The 26,296-nt window shown below is 38.0% G+C and overlaps 1 protein-coding gene across 1 annotated transcript; it reads right to left on the bottom strand.

The window, feature by feature from the left end:
* Positions 1 to 1,002: 1,002 nt before the first annotated feature.
* Positions 1,003 to 26,196, bottom strand: LOC124174826 (guanylate cyclase 32E). Its single transcript, XM_046554359.1, has 22 exons — positions 24,731 to 26,196; positions 22,859 to 22,955; positions 22,001 to 22,152; positions 17,483 to 17,665; positions 16,687 to 16,792; positions 14,296 to 14,445; positions 13,548 to 13,656; positions 12,960 to 13,044; positions 11,695 to 11,847; positions 10,776 to 10,953; positions 10,063 to 10,258; positions 7,680 to 7,788; positions 6,554 to 6,868; positions 5,657 to 5,898; positions 4,730 to 4,972; positions 4,515 to 4,655; positions 3,933 to 4,056; positions 3,224 to 3,292; positions 2,907 to 3,081; positions 2,430 to 2,620; positions 1,447 to 1,722; positions 1,003 to 1,352 (listed from the first exon to the last, which is right to left on the bottom strand). The coding sequence occupies exons 1-22, from the start codon at positions 24,962 to 24,964 to the stop codon at positions 1,269 to 1,271; spliced, it is 3,612 nt and encodes a 1,203-aa protein (XP_046410315.1). The 5' UTR covers positions 24,965 to 26,196; the 3' UTR covers positions 1,003 to 1,268.
* Positions 26,197 to 26,296: the final 100 nt, after the last annotated feature.

Below are 26,296 nucleotides of genomic sequence, written 5' to 3'. Positions count from 1 at the left end.
TAATCGTGGGACTAGAATTTAGCTGGAATTATCAAGCCCTTTGCGATCAGTGAAAATTCAAAATGCTGTAAATCGGGATATGAATTGTACTTGTACAGTAACCCTGGGCAGATATTTACAGCAACTGATTATAGAGTGTAACCAATTGATTGATGAGGATATTATACACACACCTACTGGTTCCTTAATCTGGATCATTACTCGTAGCAACAGGAGCAGCAGCAGCGGCACTAGTAGCTATAACAACAACTGTAGAGTACCTTATTTAAATCTTTGCCTCGCCTGTATTCACGACATAGCACATGAAGGTTATGACGATTATACTTATACGTAGATATGTACGGTAAAAATTGTTACACAACGATCCGTGGGTGATACAAAGACTCGATGGAAACTTACGGTTATACCCGCGTATAGGTATAATACACCTTTCTGGCTTTACATTATTTATTTTTACCTTACCGGCAAAGTTTTTCTTTTTCTTTTCCTGTTTTTTTTCTCTCTCCCTACCACCGAATCTTACATACAAGTAGAAATAAACGCAAGAACTAAACGTTGAAAACTTCATTTCGTCGTTTTAATTCAATCGTAAAATACCTAATAAAAAGCGAACGTAATCGGTAATCATGCTCGTCGTTTCTTGCTGCGAATTCGGAGCCCTGAAAGACGACTGGCTGCTGTTCGATGTAGGTTGTTAATCGGCATTAGGATTTACCGGATCAAGTTGAATTCGGCTTGATCTCTTCTCGCTATAGTGCAGGCTTGAGACCGTGGAAAATGGTAAAAGTAATCACGAGGAAGAGGCAACGCCTGTAGGATCTACGAAAATATTGCTTGCCGTAGAGAAACGATACTTTTCCTGAAACTTGTAGGTGAGTGCGGTTAGGTTTGATCAGGTGAATTTGTAAACTCTTTAAACGAAGGAACAATATCTTCTTTTTTTTTTTTTAATGGAAAGGATTAACGATCACAAGTGCATATACGGCAGGTTTAAAAAATACCTTTTATTAAATTACAACCGATCAACGTTAATCTGTATATAATAATATATGTATACAGGTATATGTATATATCAATCAATATACTTTGGTGACTTACGTATTAAACAGGTACGAAATATCGACATTCAGTATACATGTATACTTGTATCATGTTACATATAGGTGTATATGTATACACGTAACACATTTAAAAACAATCGTATAAAATATCTATGAAATAAAGGGAGAGAGAGAAAAAAAAATTGTTCGGATCCCGCGACATGCGCGTCAGTAATTTGTCATCACGTCCGTCAGAGTGATCGCAGGCGCTGATCTATGCGATCGTCCGGCCGCTCCGTGGTAGATCAATTCCTGAAAGTGAAAAAACACGCGGAAAGAAAATGAATTGCATAAAAACCATAGCGGTAAACGAGGCACGAAGTTCACGATGGACTCAAATCCTTACCTGACTATTCTGATGCGAACAGGCTCGGAGCGCGCGTGAATGAAGCTCTCGCCTGGTGAACCGGAAACCTCCGAGATTAATCGTGTCGACGTCCAAGAATTCGGCGCCGATTGTTCTCCGCAGAAGATCCGGCGTTTCGGTAAGCCTATCAGACGATAATGAACACAGTGATCCGTAGTGGGAGTGATGAAAGTGCGAATTCGATTCGAATATACGATTCTGTCTGCACAGCGGGTCCTCTCCCACTAACCAGTACGTTTTCATTTCCCCTTTTCCCTGAAAAGATTTAATTTTCTTCTCTCATTCGAATTTTAAACATGTTTTAAAGTGGCAATATTTTTTCGACGATATTTTCGTAGCTTTTGTATTTTCAATACCCTACGTCACGTTTCAAGCGAAACTGTTTAGAAAATTGACAAACGCTGGTTTAGTCTTATAATCGTAATATTTATCGTTTAAGCCGTTCAGTCACACATTGTTCAACTCAATATTTTGGCCTCAATTTTATTACTCGGGGGGTTTTGGCCTCGCTGATCACGAATCTGATGTCAGACTTTGATAATTTGTAAATTCAAGATGATGGGTCCGATATGGTGGATGTAAAATTGAAAAAAGCATCAAAATTGCCTTGCATCATCGTCGCGAGTAAAGTCACGGTGCCGAGATCGGTACCGTTGAAAATGCGGAATCGTCCTTGCACATCGCGAATCTCTCGCCAGTTCCATCGTCCGCATTGGTTATTACCGCGAACCTGTTCGCAACTGACCGTCTGCCGAAGATGCTGTCCAACCGACGAGAATTGCACGTATGCAAAAAGTTGGGAGCAACAAGAAGACGAGGAAGAATAAGAGGAAGAAGACTCCGAGGTCGTCCAGACGTACAGACCCTCGGAAAAGTTCGAGGATCCGTGAATCGCGAAACTAGGTTCACCACTCTGCCACCCAGTTTAGATCAGCTTGCACAGACCTGGTAAGCGCACCAACCTTGATCTCTACCATTCCTCGTTCCTCGGCCTGATAACCACCCAGTTTCTGCAGTAACTTCCACGCGTCTTCGGACATGTGAATCCTGAGCGGTGATCCGGAGGATTCCATCCTTGAGGCGGTGTTCACGGTGTCACCGAAGAGACAGTACCTCGGCATTTTTAGACCGACTACACCGGCCACGCAGTGACCTGAATTTGGAACGGTTGGAAGGAAGATCGATCGATTGGAAGATGGTCAAGATTGTATACCGAGAGAAAAATACGATGCATGCGTATCGTAGTGGAACGTCGGAACCTTGATTCGTGGTTTGACTAACCCAAAGGCATGTCAGGTTTCACTACTTTTATCCACACGATGTCATTATCAATGGCCAAGTTATGTTTGAGGACAATCTTCACCATATTTTTCTCCCACGATTCCTCTGGTTAGCATCGAAAGCTTCGAGAAATACGAGAAGGCACCGGACTCGCTTACCTGAGTGAATTCCTATACGGATTTTGAGACTTTCACCGGGCTTGTGGGGCAGCTCAAACCTGCTGATACGTCGTAGGAGGTGGAGCGCCATGGAAGCTATTTCCCCGGCGTGTTTGTCCCCGTTTCTGATCGGCAGTCCGGAAACGACCATGTAAGCATCCCCTATGGTCTCAACCTGCGAGCCGGTTTTTGAGTAAGTCGTTTTACCCTGGTCTGTACCTGGCGGTGTTGCAATGATGATGATTACGATGCTGATGACGGTGATAATGATGATGATAATGGTGATGATGGTACGTTTGAGTATGCGGAAAACATACCTTGTAAACGTCGTAATGCGAGATGATATAATCGCAGCAGGTGTACAGCTCGTTCAAAAGTGTAATCACCTGCAATAAGGCGAACGATACGATAGAAAAAGAGAATTATACTGGCACAAGTAGTAGATGTTATTCAGTGATCGAGGAATCGTTGTTGCTATAACTCAGATCTGTTGTTGATACGCGAAATAGAGGAAGTTGAATGGGAATGTTGGTAATAACGCGGTTTTTTTTCTCGGATAAGAATTCTAACCGTACGCATGCATAATTCATTACGATTTAGCAATAAAACCTTCGCGTACGCGTAACGAATTGATCAAATTGTTTGTTATGCGGTTATTATGCCGTTGGCATGCTCTAAATCATTGCTCGAGAATCAATTGGGGGATGCAATCGACTTTGACCTTTGTACCTACGTATAACGATATTGCGTACACATTACATGTGTATGAATAATAAATTGAAGTGCGTGTATATACGTATATATATACCGATGCGTAAAATATTTATTAGAAATCGATTAGCACGACGTCGATTCATCCGAGAAATCCAACTACCGGGGCGTAAAATTTGAAAACGCGGTAAATTAGAAGTCATTACATAGGTCTGCGGTGAAAAAGTTTTCTGAATGCTTGTATCTGATACATACAGATTTTGATTTGCTGATTCCGAATATCAACTCCGTTTTTACGTATTTGAAGTCACGTACCTGTAAAGGAGTACTTTCCGCTGATAATTCGGTAAAACCAACGATATCGCTAAAGTATATTGTGACGCTGTCGAAGCTCTCCGCTTCTACCGGATCTCCCCTCTTGAGAGCGTCAGCGACGGTTCTGCGTGCAAAAAAAAAAAAACGATCAAACGTTTTCTTGAACGTTTCTAGCGAGAATGTGTTTACCGCTAAAGCAGCCCATCGATAAAACTTTCAGAACCATTGAAGGACCATTGATGGAAAAATTTCCAAAACCGTATCACTGGTTAGGATGGTCGGTGGCTTGAAAATTGGCACTTTATCAATTTCATTACGAGACATTCGCAGGTTTAACCCTTTGAGGGGCAGTGGGACGTACGCGTATACGTGCCACTTGTGTTTAGTCTCATTTTTTTTCATAATTCGAATATATATTTTTGACAAGACAAATACTAGTACGTACGACCGTCTCGCAACGAAATGGAAGAAAAAGTTTATTTTCAACTTGCGAACTTAAAGATATAAATTGACAAGCGGTCGATTAACCTCGAGGCTGCTGTAGTAGCATTCCATCTTAAATAAAGTCTCGTGACGCATTACTTAGGCAACATCCGGTGCAGCAGAGCGTCAGTTTTTTTCTTTTCTTCCACCAATTCGTTCGTCCTCTGTTGAATCAGCCCCTCGAGATTGCAAGCGTACTTTTCCATGATAGCGAGCATGTTGTCGAATATGTTAGCCTTTCTGCAGCGAAACATCAAATGAAACACGACAATCAGACGTTGATCGCGCTTCTAGGACACATTAAGCTCACTCACAGTCCGGCCTGCATCGGCTTTAGTACAACGGAAACGAGCTTCATGTCCGGCCTGACCTCGGGCTCCTCGTGCCAGCAGGACTCGATGCACCTTATTATGTAGTCCGAGACTCCCTTCACGTAGCTCAAAGTCGGACGTAGCCTTCGTCCTTTCTTTATGTTCTCGACGATCTCCGAGTGGGTCAATAGCGTGTCGTCCCAGGGGAATCGACGCGTCATTATTTCGTAAAGAACTAGGGAAAAACTGACGAAAGAGTAGTAATGGAAATCCCAAAACAACCTGGTAACAATCCGAGACTCGTAGACTATCCTAACTAACCTGACTACACGGAGTAGACTCACCGTATGTGCCCACCTTTACCAAAGTCTTTATTTCTCAATAAAACCTTCATTCTCTTTAATTACTCGATTCATGATTAAAATCTGCCATTGAGCAAGGCTTGAACAAGCTGCTTAACACTCGGTACTCTTAATTGTTTACTCGAACCAAAGATGCACATCTTTGTACCACTTCTGCGGATCTGAACTCTGATTACATGTCAAGACAAAGTCCACAACTGGATCAAACGATAGTTACCAACCAATGACACTGAGGTGACTAAAACTAGTACATATCTACCCTACCACTAACCGACTGTGTCATTGGTTCATGATTGCTGATCTGGTTGCAAGAGTGAAATGTAAAGCAAGTCTGAAATAAAACTGCAATAAATTGATGGGAACAGAAGTTATAGCAAATGTGACCAGAACCTTAACGCAAACTGTTAGAATGTTGTACGGTTAGAAGGGCATTCTACAGTATTTACACCGGGTCTTCAGTCATTCTAAGAAAAAATTTGTTAACAGAGGAATCATTGCCAGGCAATTAATCTGAAAAAATTGTTACCAGGGTTGTAAATTAGCGCGTCTTCCGTCTCTTCAATCTCACCTGTAGACGTCCCCTTTCTGCGAGCCTCTGGCCGGTGGTGCTGCGCTTCGAAGAAGCTCCGGGGCTCGGTAGAGCATTCGTCGAAGTTCCTTTTTCTGGTGGTCAGGCTCCTCCTGGCCTGACTTGAATTCGTGGAGTCCGAAGTCCGAGATCTGTAGCACCCATCGACTGTCCACCAGGCAGTTACTGCTCCGCAAATTACCGTGCGATATGATGTCGCTGTCGTGGAGGTAGATCATTCCCTGAAATTTCGGGAGAAGGACCGTGCGTGGATTAGCGCAAGTCTCAATAAAAAAAGAAGTAAAAAAAAAAAAAATATGTGTGCTCTCCATTTCAGCTCTGCGTAAATACTTTCTCACGTACAGTAATCCGCCCCAAATCCACTCGTCAAACTTGTATCGTATATCTACTCTACTCTCGTGTTCTCGCATCAACTAATCTTAGCTTACTTCAGTAACCGACAACTCCATTGACTTCGGAACGCCACCCTCGTTTCACGTGCTGATTATACGTCGTACGGTCAAAACCTCGTCATTTTTTGACGACTTGACACAGTCCTTCGGTACCCGTCATAGAAACTACACCCCAGCAAACCGAGTTGAAGAAAAATTCCTTGCCCTTAGGGTAGGTGCCCGACTTTGCCGGAGAGGATTATGCGCCTCGGTAAAAAATGATGTACCTACGTCTCGTCCGTCGTATGTACCACGTTCATCGACGGAAATTGACTACTTTTTTTCACCGTCTCGAGCGATGTTGCTCTGCCGATTAAACTGCTGCCCTCGAGTTTTGGAGTGGAACAGGTTCGGAGTATTCCCACACATTTCGGAATCACCGCACTCTGTTGCAAGATTCTTGGACACGGAATGCACACGTTTAACGGATGAGAAAAATACTCACCCGAAGCAAATCGGCGACCAATGACGACGCGAACATCGGATCCAACCTCAGGTCGTCGTTTTGCAACAAATCCCGAAGCGATCCCCGAGCGCAGTAGCCCGTCACGATGAAAATAGCCCCGGGCTCTACCACCGCCCCCATGAACGGTATCAAGTTCTCATGCCTAATCTCTCTGATCTGCTTGAGCTCCTTTCTTATCGTCCTTGTCATGTCCACCGTCTTTTTATAGATCGGTTTCACCTCCACTATGCTTTCTCTGTAGAGAGCAACTCGCGTGTGCGCTTTTGGAGTGCAACCCGGCTCGCCTAGGTACACCTGTCAAATGTTTGAGAAGCTTTGTAGACATGGGATTACGGTGGATATTTCTATCTGAAAGGACTCCGCAGAATCCTTATGGAAATCGGCTCCCGATCGAATTGGTTGGATTTTCGATGTGTTATGAGTACATATCTACCCGATCAAAATTTCTCACGAACAAAAGTCCCAAAAATCAGTAGTTTCCGAGACATAGACTTTGAAAAAAGGGTGTATGGATGTTTTGATATCTATGGATTACGCCATTTTTAGCAATTACAAAGCTTCAAGGGGGACTTGAAATCAAACTTATCACCCAAAAACTGCACGGCATATTCGCAGAGATTCCGCAGACGCGTGAAAAACAGGACAAGTCGATTATTGCAAGAGTCGGAGGGTCTCGTTCTGCACGCGAAATCTGACGTCGCACCTTCTTCCGGTAAACCAGCGAGTTCATGAATGGAATTGACGCATTCATGGAACTAATCACAGCTGCCTGCCTATCTCTGAGAATCGGCCGTGCAGTTTTCAGAGTGATTTGTTTGATTCAAGTCCCTTTGAAGCTTTATAACTCATGAAAATCATGAAATCGATATATGTCAAACAATCTGAACTCCCTCCTTCCTAAGCCTGTACCTCGAAAACTAGTGATTTTTGGGACTTGTGGACATGAAAACTTTTGATCGGGAGGATATGTACTACGACATACTGAAAGTCCAGCCAATTATACCCGGAGCCAATTTCCGTAAGGATTTTGCGGGGTCCTTGTATATTCCAATAACAGTAGGTACGACAATGAATACACGCAACATTTGCATCTCGTCGTGCTTACCACGCTTTTCTCGTTACAAGAGTCTGAAACGTCGCTGGGAATCATGGTTAGGTCCTTTAACTCTATTTTCCAAAGTATGCAGGCCAATTTTTGTTCGTACCTGTAATGCCTGCGGAAATTGAATCCGGTTATAAAAATTAGAAGCTGAACCCATGCGTGTTAATGTCGGTATTGGGTAACGCTCGTGTAATTATCACCTGTTCTCTCTCTACAAACGACTATCCCATGTGGTACCGCATTTCAAGAACAATAGAACTACTATCCAATTATTTGCCAACATCAAACCGCCGCGCATTGGTTGACGTTGTGTTTGAACAGTAAATTCGCAAACGCAAATAGCCGAGATATTATTACAAATTAAACAATTGATGTTAGTACCTACTCTATGCGGTATAATGACAGCGTGACTATTGGTGATAATCTGCAGCTAAGCCAACGATTCGGGTCTTTTAAAATGTTGATAATTATCACCAATCCTTAACACAATTCGAAGAAACGCGAATGAATTCCAAAGGCGTGGGTGCTAATGAATGCCAATGCGTAATTACGATATTTCGTTGAAAGATTTGTTGCTAAAGATGCGGTTAATTTAGGAACAGGAATGATAACGATCCTGCAGTCGGTTCATTAGCACGATTCGTAAGTTAGTTGTGTAATATTTATCTCCGAGGTTCACGACGGCATTATTTAATTTTCAATTTAAGCTGAGGTTGAATATCATTCAAAAAGCGACAGAATTCCTGTTTTCGTTACACGTTAATCAATCGACAAATAGAGGGTTGAGTTAATACAATACACGGAGAAATGTTTTTTATTAGTTTGACGGATTGAAATAATGAATATATTCCAACACCTATTGATGAATATCTAGATCTTCCGTGTTCGAAAAGTGTGTCGAGTTTCTCGACAGAACCCCAATACCGGGCAGACATTCAACTTGTTTTTCAAAAGTTTTGACTTGTTTTACTCGGAGTGTCCGCAAAAACAACCTCGGTTCAATCTATCGCGCTGTACCAAACTTTACTTGGATGGGACATCGCACGAATCGATAAACCCGCGAGAAAACTGTTGAATCCCAATTGTTATTACACCAAATAACGCGGTTGTGTTTATCTCTCCTGATTTGTTGCTTTTTCGACCGGCCCGTAAATAAATTTTATCGCTTTCCGCCATGCTCATAATCAGTAATTGTCAAGTATTAATCCCTTGACATTTATCCTCTGGACGAAAATTCGTATCACTTGATCGAGACGAGTGATTCACTCTGTCTTGTTTTGTGCCAAATCTGAACTCACCGGAGCTTAGAAGTTGGGCAGCAATTAAAGATCAGTCTATCAAACTGTCTGTATCGAGAGTTGGGAGAAAAGAACAAACCGTTTCAAACTTTCCTGTAATGTCGTTGATGCCAGTGATTGTGAACACGGATGAAACATTTCTACATTGCGATGGAAATGGATCTGAGCAAATTCGAATAACACAAGGTGAGGTATCAAAAGTTTAGGAAAAGACTTGATTATTTGGTTGTTTTTAATTAGATTTTAATGTTTCTGATTTCATTCTGCTTCCTGGACAGATTCCTGTGTTTTTTTTTTTTTTTTGGACTACGGAGATAATTTATTCTACATTTTTTTTAAACGACCTGCACCGAGATCTGCATAGTGAAAAAATCAACCCAAAAATATTATAACCGGATCGTTAGCATCAGAGTTTTATCATTTCGAACTTCCTGGCAATAAAACTTTTTCTCAAATCATCGATATCTCTGTAAATTGTGTGATTCGAATTAGCTCGGATTCATTTCTGTCCCGCATAATATGGATGTTGTTTCATTCGTGTTCACCATCATCGGTGTAACTAACATTGGGATATATTTTTTGAACGGTTTTTACTATTTGCCTTCTCCTTGCAGCTAGTAAATTCAGGACATTCTAATCCTATTCCGTCACATTCTGAATTCCGGTTAAATTTTAACGGGACACGTCAGTGAAACATTAAACTTTTTGACTTGTTTAAAATTCGAACTCATAATAAAGCTCCATAAAACAAGAGGTTTTCACTCGGTTCTATATGTGTCTGCATATATTATTTAAAATAACGTCAAGAGGTGGAATTTTTCAAAAAACGCCATGCGTAACAATTCTCGTCGTAAAAATCTGAAAAAATTAGGGGATCATTTTTCAACTATTCGGAGCCGATCAAAATTCAAAAATGACCTTTTTCATGGACCACCCTACTGGTCACATGTGGAACGTAACTAATTGGAACCGAGTGAAAACCACTTGTTTTATCATAGAGCTTTATTGGGAGTTAAAATTTTAAGTAGGTCGAAAAAGTCTTCGAGTTTCACAAACGCGTCCCCTTGATCGCAAAAAAATGAACCTACTTGAAGGCAAATACCGCAGCGACAACGACGAGGGCAGTCGCAGCCAGCAGGGCAACCTGGAGTCTCCAGTCTCTCCAGTCGTTGATGTTCGACGAAGGATCGTCGAGTTCCTCGTCGACGTCGTCGCGACAAAGTTCACCGGTGAATCCGCACTCCGGAACGGCTCTGGGCGGCTCAGGACCGACCCACTGAATTTCTGCACGGAATTGAAAATGAGGCGTCGTTTTGCGTGACGCAAAAAGTAGTCCAGTCAAAATAGGTCTGTATTAAAAATATTCGGCACGGTGGTATTTTTGTTTACAGGGATTTTTGACCCTCGGGAACTCAAATCTGAAGTGATTTTTGAGTTGCACAGCAAAGAAATTATTTCGCAAAACTTCTCCAGACGTCGTCGTTAAGTGGAATTTCTTTTGTCTCGATTTTTTAATCCGACTCCGTTTTCGACGTGTGAGAACGTAATTCGATGTAGAATTTTCCGCTCTTCGCGATGGTCGAGGCATTTTTCGTCTACCGATGGCAGTTTTTAAGGAAAACGCATGAAACGTAAAACTTTACTGTTTTCTCGAAACGCCGGTTATGCAGCTAAAAAATGACTTCGGATTCGAATTCCTGAGGGTCAAAAATCCCTAGACACAAAAACGCAGCCACATCCAGAATATTTTTAATTCAGACTGATTTTGACTGGACTTAAGGGACCAAAAATCGGTAATCACCTCTCTTCGGGTTGATGTATCTGAACCTCGGTATTCCGCCGGTGTCGTTGTCACTGTACTGGAAATAGCCGACGGGCTGCATGGATAGAATCTTGAACGTTCCGTTGGTCTCCTCGTCGTCGAGTAGCGATACCACCGTGAAATTACCTTCGGCATCTCCGTTTTTGTCTATAAAAACCTGTTCCGAAATACCTACACTTTTGTTTCTTGGCGAGAAATGAAATAGACGAAATGAGAAAAGGACTCGAAAATTTCCTCAATTCCATAAAATTGTTAATACTGTTCAGGTATCTGAAAATTTCTTTTCCTTGTTTCTTCCCTAAGCTTACAGAAAAATATAGACAAGAACCTTTTATCATTGAAACTTACTGCCGTATTGTTTCAATATTGAATGGTTTTCTCGTATTTTATCATTCGATAAAAATTGGGCCACCCTCTGAAACGCGAGACTACACCGAGATAAATTCCCAACTCTGGTTATTAAACAGTCCTCAACAGTTATTTTCATTTTCATTACCATATCTGAAAAACACACAGTTTTCGATCCATACATATAATGTAAAAAGAAAATAAGTTTTGTTTCTGTCAACAGAGAGTCTGGTTAGAAGTTATTGTATACTTTATTGCAACTATCGTGATAATTTGATGCTGATGCAACGATAAATTTATGTTAAAGCCTTTTTTGTCCAACAAAAAATCAATGTAGGGAACTGTGCAAACATATCAATCGTTGCATTTACCAGAAAATATGTAATAGTATTGGCAACTATAATTTCACTAAACAGTCACTTGTACCAAATTTTGTTTCAATACCAACAATACTGTCAGCCATAATCCTAGCAATTGCTAATAACTATAAGAAATTATTTTATTTCTCAGTGTGGGTAAATCTCGAATTATGAAACTCATTATCACGTACGTCGTAACCCTGAAGCGAATGGTAGCTCCGGTTGCGAATTTTGCTCAATATCGCCGATCCGTTTCTGGGGTCTTCGCCCTCGGCAAGAAGCTCGGTTGCCGCCCTGGCGTATATCATAACCGCATCGTATAAATAGGCTGCTTGAATAGGCATCTGTGTGAAGAAACGTTTAGTTAAACTAATTTTAGTAGGATTCGTGCGGTTTGTGCGGCATTATAACGTGGATTAAAATATCAAGGTGGGATTATTCACAAAGCGGTGCTCTAGAATCCTGTAGGAAACCCATTAGCAAAAGCTCACTTATTATAGGTACTAATTAAAACCGCAGCCTTTACAACTTAGTAGGTCGAGAAATCATGAGAGGACTTGAATAGTCGGATTTAAATATCGAATATGTGATTGTTTCTCCGGCTTTGAATACAGCGTTATAAATGATTGTACCAAAGTGTGCAGTAAACGATAATCGAGTCGAATCACGCGTGAACGCTGTGAGACATGTATAATATACTCTGATATTATATCTCTTGAAAAGTAATTTAAAAAAAAGAATGATTTCACATTTGTTTTATCATATCGATGCTGATAGTGGGCAAAAGAAACAAGGACTTTTCTCAAAATGATTAATTATATCTATGATTTTTTTAAATCATTCATGTTTGGATCGCATAACGACGTTATTATAATTAATTAGTACGGTATTTATGCATTTTAAATACGTATAATCTTTATTTGTTTTATGCAGAGCCGATTAGTACAACGTACGGTATGATAATCAAAAGCTTATTGTAACAAGCAAGAATCAACGCGAATGAACAATTGAGCGAGTAAAACTGGTTTAATGAAAAAAATTGTAATAATAAGAACGAAATTAGCTGATCCTTGCGAAATTTTCCATTCAAATGCGTAGTATATAATATTGGCGTCATGTATAATATTCTGATTGAAAGTAATTGGGAGAATGGAAGTGATGGTATAATAAGCAGTATTCCTTACAAAATACGAAGTATATTAGCCACGTGCGAATACCGCGGATAATGAATTGTTTGCAATCGTTCGTCGCCTTTCAATAAACGCGCCACTTGAATGAATGTTCTGAAAATCTTTCAGCTTTTGTGTACCGACTCATTTCGCTCTAATAATAAAAATAGAGGAAGGATGAAATAGAAGGTGGATAAAAAGCGAAAAGAGAAAAAAAGTAAAACTGAGAATACGATTGAAGACGAGAAAAAGACATTTATATACTAGTTATAAATTTTCTCACTAACCGCAATTGTCTTGAAAATCTCACTGTGATACGGAACACAAAACGGCGGCTTCACCGAATAGTTCTTGATACGCTCGCAGACTTCCCTATGAAAAGATATTTTTTTTTTTTTATAACTTCTTTTAGCCATTCATTCATTTTTTTTTTCTTCGTTCTTTTTTTCTTTCTTTCTCTCATTTAGCCATTATACGATGTTTAGTACAAGCTTATACAGAGTGTCTCTAAGTAAACACCGCAGTCTGTTGGGTTGCCTACCACTAAAGGGAACAGATATCGGTAAAGCAGACTTAACGAGACATCGTCACTTTAACGTAATCTTGGAACGCGATCACTGACCGCTTCAGCATAGGTTACAAACAAAAAACAATTGTTCGACCAAATTCAGACAACTTGATAAAACGGGCATTTCAAGCTCACTCGCGAGAACATTTAAATGCGCTACTTGCGGATAACTCGGTAGGTCTGTGTTACCGATATTTTTTCCCCGCGGTGGTAGGCAACCCGACATACTGCAATGTTTAGTTGGAAATGCTCCGTGTTTAATATGATTTATTTCGAGCATATCGAAGGAATTGAGCAAGAAACTCACTTGAAGTTTGGATTTATTATGTGAGTCGGGGTTAGCTTCAGGACGGATCGAAACCCGAACTTTACATCCTGTGACATGTTCCTGTCCGGCAGATACGGGTCTATGTAATCTGAAAAAATGCACAGACAAAATCGCCTTTAGCAACAAAAAAAAAAACAAACAAAGGTTTATTCAATCAAGGGGAAAATGAATTGAAGTAATTTATAAATTCTAAACATGTGAATTAAAAAAAAATGCTTTGTGTTATTTTAAATTTGCCGTAATGCAAGATGCTTCAAATTATTTATCGTCCTCGTTGTTCTTTTCATCTTTTGTAAAATGAATTTAAAACTTGTTGAATGTAGAAAAAAATCTTTTAATTAAACTGATGGACGTACTTATTGCAGTCATATTTTAAACCTGTGCGTGCAAAACAATTTAAAAAAGCACAATTTGTATTGCGGGACAGCGACGACATCGTAAAGATACTTGCGCAGTTGATTAGGAGCAATATCTCATCTTCCTATAACGTAAATTTTTTGAAAATTTCGAGTATCCCCCGAGATAAATAATTATTAAATAATATTCATTTGCCGAGACACTGATCATTACAGTGAGACAAACTTTGCGCAAGCTTGGGCTATTACGTACATCAAACAATTTAACACTGCTCCCTTTTACCTCCCTCGATCCACTTTACAGGGTCAAATTATTTGCTGCAGCATATCGAAACCCTGTGTAATTACAGTACTTTGTGATATAAACTCACTTCGTTGAGTTATGTCTATCCTCCTTTGAGGATCGTAGATCTTGTCGTCTACCGAAACGATTATGTAATCCCCCGTGTACAGTAGCCGCCGTTTCTGAAGACACTTGACGAAATCCACCAGCGCTATGTGCTCTCCGACGAACAGGTAGACTGCGAATCGTTAAAATCAGGCGAAACATATAATTGGATACTATCATGAAAACCGATAATTTTTTACCGCCATTTTATATCAATGAACAAAAGCTCAGAATGTATCGATAATTTATAATTAGTAAGATTTAATATTCAACGATACTGATACGATAAAATAACGATTATCCCGTAAGAAAGTTAATGAAAATTATCGATGTTTCGTAAACTAATTATCCGCACTCGAATGAGTTTCGAGCTCAAAATACATTGAATAATTAGAAATTTTTTTGTTTTTTTCTCAATCTTACTATTCAAATAACTCGAAAACTACGGGAGTGAACAGATCAAAAATCTTTTCAGTCCCAAGCTAAAACGAGCCTCATTGATCGAGAGTAAATAATCATTGAAATTAGATCGTTTATTTTGTAGATATCGTGTCGTAGAGATATTTGATTCAAAAAATGTTCAGAGCTAACTCTTTAGACTTGGCACATAGAAATGTTATGAAATGTCAAATTTGTCAATTTTTCATTTCCGGTATGTTCACTATTCAACAGCAACTTCTTTTATTCGCTTTCCTTCTCTGACAACATAGTAACGATGAGTCGATAACGGTAAAAAAAAATTAAGCAGCAACAAATTTTGGCTTTCTTCAAAACCTGACCCGGCAGAGATCATTAAACTTTGAAAAGAACAATGTTCCGTAAAGTTTTTACAATATCGAATCTCCGTCTTTTTTTCGGCAAATAAACTGATATCTAGAATTGTATATTGTAAATGAACTTATTTATTTGTAATTGAATGTAACAGAGGGAAAAATGTAACGAGGTCAAGTGACAACATTTCTGATTGGCACGATTCTTGTTAACGGTAGATTTTCCTTCACGGTTATTATTTCGATAGTCGCAAGTATTACTCGCTTTTCTCGAGGAGGAAAAATACCGATAATAAAATGAAATAGAAGGAGGTTTATTAACGGAAAAAATTTGAAATATATATGTATATTATACCGCGAACACGCAGCAGCAACCTTCTACGGATTCCTATAACATTTGTTATGTCACAGATATCGGGATATCGTATATTCTCCTACCGTTATAGCTGCAGTAGCGTTATAACCCTGAAATGTTTTTCCATTCAATAATCTCGCTGCAGTTTCGATTTTTGTACCGAAGAAATTCTAAACGAATGGATAGGATCCAATTCCCGACTTAAACTAATATCTTCAACGATTTGAATATTTGTTTAATTGAAGTTGAGACATTGACTGTAAGGATTCACGTCACGCAAATATGTGTAACAGGGTGTTTAACAATTCAAAAAATTTTGATTTTTCTACACGCGAATGCTAAAAAAATGCTCGCTTGTGGTCTGAATAAAAACTTCAAAAAGACAGCGCACTGTAACATCAGTTTTAGAGTGTCCGAAAACAATTTTTCAAAAAATGTCAAATATTAATATTATCACCCCTTTAACACGTATTATCTCGTTTATATTTTACAAGAAAATGAATTATGGTTCAATAAAGTTGTCCGAAGTGCAATACAGAGAAATGCTTGTATGGTAGGATCGCAAAAAAGTTTAATATTTTCATTTTTATTATATTATCTCTTTTATATTTTGCAAAGAAATGCAATACGGAATTTTTTGCAATACTTCTATATCACAATTTCTCTGTAATGCGCTTTAGATAATCTTTCTGAACCGTAATGCATTTTATTGTAACAAATAAAAGGGATAATACGTGTTAAAAGGATGCTATCATTGATTTTTCGCGTTTTCAGAGAAATAGTATTTGCACATCCTAAAACTGTTGCTCCATGTCTTTGGGGTTTCTTTTTAGACAAGAAACAACCACGTTTTGTACGCGTTCGCAGATGGAAATGGATTTTGTGTTTTTTTTTTTTTTCTGTTCGGCGATTTCACGTAAGAAAAATTTTGCGCGAATGGTTATCATTGAAATTTCGAAAGAACCGAAACACGCAAGTCTTGTTACGGAAAGAATACTTTTGACGTAAAGACATGCATAAAAAAAAAAGGTGAAAATTATTTAAGCGAAGTGGGTGTAAATATATGAAGATTCTTTTTTTTACAGCCAACGAGTACATCAACCATACGTTCAAAATTCAATGATAGCGATAAACGCTGTTCAAACCGTACTAGGTTATTGGAAATTCAAATAAAATCATAATTTTCACACGATTATATCATATTGTTGTATAAAAGTTATGTCAAAAAATTATATCCAACGAAATTCACCTCTAGTTCTCAGATACGTCGCCGTCACGATATCGTCCAATTTGCTTTCAAATATCGGTATGTAATCGTTGACGGTGAAGGTGTCCATCACGGTGATACCGTAATTCTGAAACACAAAATTACGGTCGTAATTATTATAATCATCTTTGTTTTTTCGTTCTTCAGAATAAAGTAAATAGAAATTCAGTCACGCTGAAATTCTATTTTCCTTAAGAAAACTTATTTGTATGCAAATAAAAAAAAAGAAAATCGAAAAAGAAAAAGCGCTGTATAATCGATCGAAAATAAAACAAGCGGTACACTTTGACTATTCAAATTGGGAAATAAAATAATTCAATTAATGCTGTGAAACGTACAACAAAAATCAGGTCAACCAAAAATTTTTTTAAAGAGTTTATATTTGAATAAATAAATTTTGATTCTGTGCACGGAATAATAACGAAAATCTTCCTTTATTACTCATAAAGTTTGTTCTTGTATATTTTAATAATAGGTAAATAATATAGGTAAAGGAAAATAGGTAATTCTTCTAAAAATTCGAAATATCGTTCTGGTTTTTACAAAAGCAAACTTTATCTAACAATACTATTTTTCCTTTTATCAGTTACGTGGACAAAATCAAAATTTGACACCTAGGACGCAAATTCAAAATTCGCGTTTACCGGTGTAATTTATGCATTGGAATTTGAATAATATTCGATCCGATCAACTTGATTTTGAGCTTTTGGACCCAACAACACACACGTTTTTTACTTTTTATAAGACCGAGGAAAGAATGATAGAACGTAATTATCACCTGCAAGTAATCCTTGAGCTTCTCACTCCAAGCTGGCCTAGTTTCACAGACGACGACAATCTTCGTCCAAGAAAAAGCTCTCAAGAGAGCGACGACACTTTTGCTTATTTTACTCGTAGGCGGAAGTGTCCTGGCAAACGTGTAGTACACTCGACTGTCCGATACTTCCGGGTCCTCGCATTTCTGCAGTCGGATATTGGAACGGGAAATGCGTCGTTATACAGTATAGATTCTGCAGAGCTTTGAAAAGCCGACAAATCCGCCAGAGGCTATAATATTGTTTAAACCACAAGCGGAGAAAATTGAAGGAGAGAAAAAAAAAAGCTCGTTCCGTAATAAATCGAATTTTCATCCCCTGAAGATTTATGATGCGGATTGTTTTTTTATCTTTTATCATTCTTCTTCTATATTTCACTCATAAAAATCAATATACGCGAGCCTGTGTCTTTTTAATCCCGTAAATTCCTCGCTTATTAGCTTTTATTTCATCTTTATTTATGAACAATGTGTCAAAGTGTTGTAAAATATTATTGTATACACAAACGGGTGAATGTTAATCCGTCTGTAAATACTGCAACGGTATCAACTTTCAAAAGTTGATCGATTTAAAACTTTTACGTAACGCGCTGATATTCTGCGAACAAAAAAAGAAGAGACTCAAGAAACTTGTAATTGAATTCGATTTTACAATTAGCTGCGGCGCTGTAATTTTATATAACATCACTATTGAGTGATAATCAATCTTGAGAAGCCTGACGTGAAATTTTTGGAGACACTGCGCGTGATGAGCGAATTATATTATTAGCAGCTAACGCAAGACGTTGTCTGGTTTACTTTACTCAGCAGGACGAAAATTCAATATTCTTTATTACACGTATACGAATAATTATCGGTGTGTTATAATTTTGAACCGACCCTTTCACGTTTTTGCAAAAAATCCTCACTTCTCAATTTTAGGATTGTTTAAATGTTTATACTAAGCCGTAACAAAACGGGACACGCAAATAGTAATTTTCTCACATACATGTTTCATTGCCTTAATTTCACCGATTTTAACCTCCAAAGTATTACAGCTGATTAAAACGAACCTGAATTTTCCAATACTGATCCCTGATTGGTATCTGATTAATTATTCAGCCATCGGCAAAGAGGTGCGGAAAATTAGAATATCCGATGAGAACTGTCCAGCCATTAAATCGAGGTAAATTAGAAGAAGAAAAACAACGTGAAGAGAAAAAAAAAAAACGAGACTTCACGTCGGCGCCGTTGCCTTCAATTTGACAAGAAAACTTCACAGTATCTTATAATTTAATCTCTCGCACACTCGGGGAAAGTTGGTGTGAATTTGCGACATTCATTAGTGAAAAATATCTGAAATTGATCACCTGATCACTAATTGATTTTCAATAAAATTTTCAAGCTTGAATGAAATTATCAAGCGATTTGCTAATGTTTGATAACGTTCGTTATTTCGTCTCGTTTCACAAGAAGGAAAGAACACTTCCTCAATATCCTACCGATTATAATAAATTATGCCGTAATATTTCCTCTCTTGAGGATGATCCGAAGTGACAATTACTGTTGCTAATGAGGCACGGCTTTATTGATTTACATTTAGATAATTTTGTCAAGAAATAACCGGATATTTGAAAGAGCGTCGGAAGCTGCAAGCTCCGCGTATTTCGTGCTGAATGCTGGCCACGTGATTTCGTCCTCATCGAAAATCCAAGAAATCCAAGGCACATCATTTATTTACTCTGCGTGGACTGCGTGTCGTCGAATCTTCGTTATCCTCGAACATTTTCCCTCCAAACTCCACTCCACAAAATGTAGAAACAAAAACTCGCCATCGATTACAAACTGAGAATTTTTCCGCACTAAATTTCTTTTCCATGCTGAACTGCCAAATTTTGCAAATTCCCACGAGCTTCGCGAATTTATTCGCTTTTAAGATCTATATCAAGTCTGTCGGGTGATGAAAGCGTAATTTGTTCCAAACAATTTTTTTATTTTTTTCTCACAACCTGCAACGACATAATTCTACATTGGAAAAATTTATCGTCAATTCCGTTTCTTTTTCATTTTGCCTCGAATTTCACTGTAAATCATTTTCATTTCCAAGAGCTTCGCCGCACGCTAATTAAACGCGCGTTCAGATTTATTCCCCGCCACATATCAGCCGAAATCGCGGACATTTTCCTCTATATATGAGCCTCCGCATGTTTCGACAGTTTCGCACAAGCCAAAAGAGACATTTATTTCCCCGCAAAATCGTTTGCTCTTTATCAAGTCACGCACATCATCGTAAATTATATGTTCTTTTATCAACGGATTAAAAAATTAAATTTAGCGTAATATTTATCCAGCTGTAAAGTAATTTATAAATTTATTTGTTTGTTTCTTCTTTATAATTTTACGGATATCGGATAAAATTACTTTAAATCTACTTCAAAGTTCGCATCCCCCACCACCTATTTTGTGACCCGATTTTCAAGTTTGTGCAAATTTTTTTTTTTTTTTTTTTTTCCATTTCTCCGTTAGAACTCTCAAGTTATTAATATTCGTACATGTTACAATTTACAATATAATACAAGTATTGTACATAGGTGTTTGGGTACATACGGTATTGGTCTGGGAATTTTTGTTAATTAAAGAAGAAGCAAAAGAAGAAGTAGAAGTTATCCTAATTTGCAATTTCCCCTACAAGCGGTTGGTGGACCGAGTTTATCGGCTGATTTTTCCACCACTTTCGCCTTCTTTTTCTTGATCCTTGTTTGTTTTTCTTTTTCCTTCATCGAGAAACGAGTCGTTTGGAACGAACTGCGAACCTTTAGGTCGTGAAGTTTTTCTTGTTCGAGACAAAAAGTGTAATCTCTGTAGAATGGATGCAGTTAATTTTTTTTTTCTTCACATTTCATTCTTTTTTTTTGCATAAGACCGCAAACAATGAACGATTTTGCGTCACCTGGTCGAACACGATACTGAGTAAATTGTATTTTACATCTAACAGATACGTTATTCCATAAACGTGTATAACTTTTCATTCGTCAATCTTCGTTAATCGCATCGACTTATCCGGTAAAAGTAGATCAATTATATTACAAGCGTACCATTATATTTATTAGAAAAATTTACAGCTTTCGTTTACGTACACAATGAGTTTTTCATAATTACTGCAAAGATTAAAGATGCGGAAAATATCGAAAGGATTAGGTAGACTTTTTACAGAATGAGAGACAGGAGCGATTGTTTTTAATATTTCTCTTTTTCTATTCTAACCAGAATCGAATTGCCGAATCGATTTGTTGGAAAACACAAATTTCTCAAGCTTGAGTTATGATATAGTGATTATTTCTCTTTTAGAGAAAAAGATACCCTCGTATAACTTGAAATCTAAATAAGTTTTGAAACGTTTTAATTTTCTTTCGACGTTTCGCTGATCATTTCGACGAAAACGGAAACGAAAAAAGATCGAATATCTTTATTCAAGCAAATATCTCGTTAAAAGTGAGTTTTAAACCATGCTACAGAAATTGATATAACATATGTAGATGATTAAATTTCAGCACGGCTATCGCTGTATTTGGGTTTCGTTTTCCGCTCTCTTAACGTTTTGCAGTGCCAATTAATTGCAGAAGTTTATTTGTGGAAATTGCGTCGCACTGTTCATATGTCGTGTCTTAATGGTACCTAAGATCGGTAACTAAGGAAAAGCCCAATTATCCGCCGTCCGTTTCAGCGATTGATAAAGCATCGATGTTTGTGTTTACGCTCTTTTACTCCTCGTTGAAAAATAAACGCGCACACGCATTCGCACAATCGAAGAATCTTGTACAAGCTAAGGTTTGTTTTATTTCCGAAGAATGTGAATGGGACGGAGTTCAGATTTCGAATTTTTTGCTGGCGCGACTCAAAGTCAAGAAATCAAATTTTGACGAAGTATCAGAGTTTCGAGTGGTTCGAAACCTGACGCTCAAAGTTCCGAAAGGGCGAAAATGAGAGAATTTCAAAATCTGAAACATCGGAATTCCGGATGACCGAAGATTTTCAGTCATGTGAATTTCTGGCTCGGTGAAATTTCACCACTTTGATCTTTCTTTGTTTTTCATTTTCGATATTTTTACCTTCGGAATCCTGGTAATTCCGATTTTCGGGTTTTCTGATTTTTTACACCCACTCGTGGAGTAAACCACGCTGTGTGAGTATATTTTAATTTTTGAAATTTTACTCCGTTGAAACTTTATTTTTCGGAACTTTGAGCCGTCGGCTTTCCAACCATTCGAAACTCAGTTGTTTCTTCAAAGTTTGATTTTTTCGCTTCCAAGTTTCGCCACCAAATAATTCGAAATACGCCGCTTTCGGAACTTTTTAAATTCTGAACTTCAACCACACCTCGTCTGAATTTATTTGCATAAATTCATAGACCGAACGTAGATTAATTAATATACGATTCATTTAATTTCAAGATATTCAAGCTTGTGCAATCGTCGTGATATTACATTATTCATTCGTACTTACATATGAAATCAACGGCAAGTTCCACGCCGCTGCTACAAGCGCTTCTGATCTGCAGGAGTCGTCTGGTCCTATGAAAGCTACCGTTCCGGAATCCCTCATTTCCGTCATTATCCTTATACCCAATGCCGCCAGCGAGTCGGCGTTGCTTCTTCCTGGAAACGGCGAAAATCGAGATTTGAAATTCAGTTTTTCGGGTGTAGTTGAAAAGGAGAATCAAAAAACGCCCCAAGGGCAATTATTATTTTTTTTCTCTCTCTATTTTTCGTATATCCATCACTCACAATTTCAATTTCATGCCTTTTTCAATTCCCCTCATAGATTGTTTTTCGTACGTTCATTCCGAGAGAAATTTCAAACGGTGCTTATTTTAACGTCCTCAATAATAACTAACTACATTCATTTCTCATCGTAAATTAAAAACACAGTTTCGGATAAAATTGAAAATAAATTTCGTAGAGCCTGTAAGCAAAAAATGTACTAAACGTCGTCATCCTTTTTTCTATTTTGTAATCAATTCGATGACTTGTATTTTCTTGTTAACCGTTGAAATATCTAATTTAATGTCGGTCCAATAATGAATTCATGATAATTTTCTCACTCAACAGAAAAAAGGAAAAGCGTGGTACTATAAATAAATAAACAGTCCTTCAATTCTGTTGTAATCAGAGAATATAATATCGAGAATTATAAATTACACTAAATGTGTTAACATGTAACTCGCTTTCCGCTGATTCGAACGACATTTGAACTTTTATATTGTTTTCTAGCAACACTAACAATTTTTGAAATTTTTCTCGGTGTATGAACATATTATTTTTTAAATTGTTTCTTTTTTTTTCGTATTATTTTCAGATTCACCTATGTCAGCAGCGAGGAACTTCATCTCTATTCCGGGCAAGAGATTCGGATCCGAGTTGACGGTGGCTATGGCCAAGGGTAACGCTCCGAGAACCACCTGTTCGATTTTAGAGTTTCATTAATGCAATCGTTCCGTTTCGATGCTCGCAGTACATAAACGTTTATTCGAGTCGTACGTGATCCTGTTCGATAGGAAATTGAGAGAATTCTCTCGAGCTTCTCGTCTCGTCTGCAGAAAGAATAACAACTGGAAGAAGTAGGAGGGGGAAAAAAAAATGTCGACACTCCGATAGATGAAAATTTCCTTCCGTCATCATCCTGCAGCTTTTCGCCAAAAATCGATACTTCGTCGTTGATTTTGTTGTCAGATTATCGTTGATCATTGAGCGGTCATCAGATTTATCGGCATATTCGTGAGAAATATGAAATAATAAAAAATGACAAACAAGCGATTAGATATCGACTTATCTCACTTTCTTCGTCGTTTTGGCAAAGGATTGAAATTTTTCAAAATTATGCTGTATAATTTCGTTCATTTGTTTCTCATATTTCTAGACGAATCGTCGTAGATTACGAATGTGCAGCAATTCGACTAGTGAAATTGTCAAAAAGTATTGATTTCGAATTGACCTCCTCCTTAATCCCGTCAGCCAATCACGGTAAAACATGAATACCGCTTGTAAAGGGTAGAGATTTGGCCTCCAGCCAAGCCGGAACTGTTCTCCAGGTCATCTAGTCAGATTCGCTGTACCGATAAAATGTATCGTCATCGTCGGACAGACACGCTGCGGAATTTTCAAGGAAGATAACTCCTGCATGATGCTTGGATAGGAACGGTATTCTCGAGGTTTCTCTTTGCCCGATATTATACATTATTCATTGCTTAATACTCAATGTATATGGCAACTCCTGCGTGATAACGTGTTTGCCTTTGCTTTATACAAGTTTCGCCACCTTATCGCCAACCTGCGACTAACGCTTCGTAATTCCACGCTTAAGGGTATGGAATATTACTACCCTTACCGACCGAGCAAACTCATCATTTTTCTTCCTATATTAAATTAACAAATGAACGGCCAAAGGTTCGAATTTCAGGAGTTCAGAAAAGTTACTCATGTCCCGAAAATTGTTAAAAAAATGTGTCGTTTTTTTTTGACACGTGTTAATATTTACACATTTTACCGCATTTCAGGGGTCAAAAAGTGCATAGCTGAGATACTTTGCGCAATTCCGGAAAGAACGAGGAGTAAAATGAATCGTCGTTAGATTGTCTTCGTGCGATATTGAGGTCGCTAGAATTTCTTCGATCTTCGCTACGAAAAAGAGCGATGCACCGTCGAAATTTGAAACCTTATCGTTCGTTTGTTTATTTAATATAGGGAGAAAACGGTGAGTGTGCTCTGTCGGTAAATGTAGGAGTACTGCGTACCCTGAAGGATCACGGTTTGGAAAAAGATTGATACGTTTTGTCAACTTTCTCAGATTACTGCATACGTGTAAAAGCTGCAGATATCTCTTTTAAGTTACAAAAAAATTAGTGAAAAATAAAAACATCGAAAAAAATCTATAAAATTTTTTGACGCGTACTTAGTTTGTACAAAAATTGTCATTTGGATCTCACCCTAGATTGGGAGAAAATTCTTTTTTTCGTGAAAAAATAGAAATTTCGACCATTTGTTTACACGCGCTATTTTTGCGATAAACAAATAAATAAATTTTGTTTTTTTGTTCAGGCTTAAAAATAATTCAGGTACAGCGTGGAACGAAAAAACTGGGCAGTTGTTACCAAAAAAGTCGTTTAACAAGTAAAATGCTGGAAAAAGAAAGGTGGAAGGGTCCCGGCGGGAATTAAAAGGTTAAACCGTTTCTTACCTGACTTCTTCCGTATGAGCCCAAAAATCCTATAGTCAAACTTTTGTTGAAACTGTGAAGCCCCGAGCCGGTCAAATAATCGTACAAAAAATTGTAACCCTGAGCACCCGAAGCAAAGCTTGTCCTCGGACATTTTTCAAACTTTCTCGTATGATTTGCACCGATATCTTTAACAAGCAGCGGTACGAAAATCCACGTCGATAAATAAACGAGCCTCAAAGGGTAGACCGTCATTATTATGACGAATCAACTTGCCAATCCAATACCTTTATTAAATCGCTTTATTTGTTGTAAAATTTATTTATTCGGCAGGGCGATGCGACGTCCTCATCTTCCGTTTTCGATGCCATGTCTCTTTTTTTCTTTTTTTTATTTTTTTTATCTTTTACTGTCGCTTGTTGCTGTTCGCGATTTTTCGAATTCGATTAAGCGTTCGATTAATCATTCATTTACGATTTCTTTAACGTTCAGGAACGAGAATTTTTACAAAACTATTCGACGTCATATTGCTGTTATATTTACTTTACAACACTTGTGTAATAATAATTGTTCCGCATTGTAATTTTTCCGAGTTCGCAGCCCGAATCGACAATCATTCTTGTATCAATACAAGTGAACAGACACTTAGATAATTAAACAAACAGCAAGTCGACGGTCTTTGTCGAAAATTTCAGTTCACCGTAATTTCATTTTCCAGAACTCCCGATATTGTTGGAAATTAATTCCATACCGCGATTCTTGTTTAGTTAGGATTTAAATTCTTAATTAGTATGCGGTTGCAATTCTCTTCGAATGTGCAAACGGATCGATGAATTCTGTGTTCACGATATTCATTCCTCGAGTATACAAACATATAATGTCACAACGAATTTGCTATTTTTCACTGTTTTTTCAACATCTTGTTATTGTTTCCAATGGTCGTGGTGGTCTTGTTGTTTTTTTTCCACCACGGTGAAACGTGCGAGGATCTTATTTCTTATTTCCGTGCAAGTATCGTGGAGAAAATTTGGAGCGATATGCATAATGTATGTATAAATCTGGACACTTGAGCCGTCGGAGAAAAATCTTTATGGTTGCAAAAAATGAGCTTCAATAGCGAACGGTAGAAAATCTTTACCCCCGTATTTTTATTCTTGCGAGTATCTTCTGCCTCTATCGGCTACGCTGTATTGAAAAGATTACATTTTTACCTCGATTTTTACTCAATTCCAGACAAAATTCCAGTCCCTCGATTTGGTACAAATAGAAACTTAAGTTATATCTACGGTTGATTATTTTTCAAAATTTCACGAGGATGGTTGACGATTTATAACGGTAAATGAATTCGTTCCATTTTGTCGTCGTAAGTAAATTTTACAGACGAAAGTTTATAGTTATGGTTTAAAAATCGAAGTTAAACTTTTTTAAATTTCTTTCTTTTCGAAAAATTTTACTCGCTGCTCTGAATATCTGATAACACCCTTCGGTTTCAGGCTCTCCGAAGGACTGGCGTTGTTTTCGCGGATTCGTTGTCGAGACCACGCGCTAGTAGACAGCATTTCGATGGATTTTGCGCAGACGGATACG

This window comes from Neodiprion fabricii, chromosome 2, assembly GCF_021155785.1.
Source record: "Neodiprion fabricii isolate iyNeoFabr1 chromosome 2, iyNeoFabr1.1, whole genome shotgun sequence".
Taxonomy (NCBI): Eukaryota; Metazoa; Arthropoda; class Insecta; order Hymenoptera; family Diprionidae; genus Neodiprion; species Neodiprion fabricii.
The sequence above is the reverse complement of the archived record's forward strand: the minus strand, read 5'-3'. Positions and strand labels throughout refer to the sequence as shown.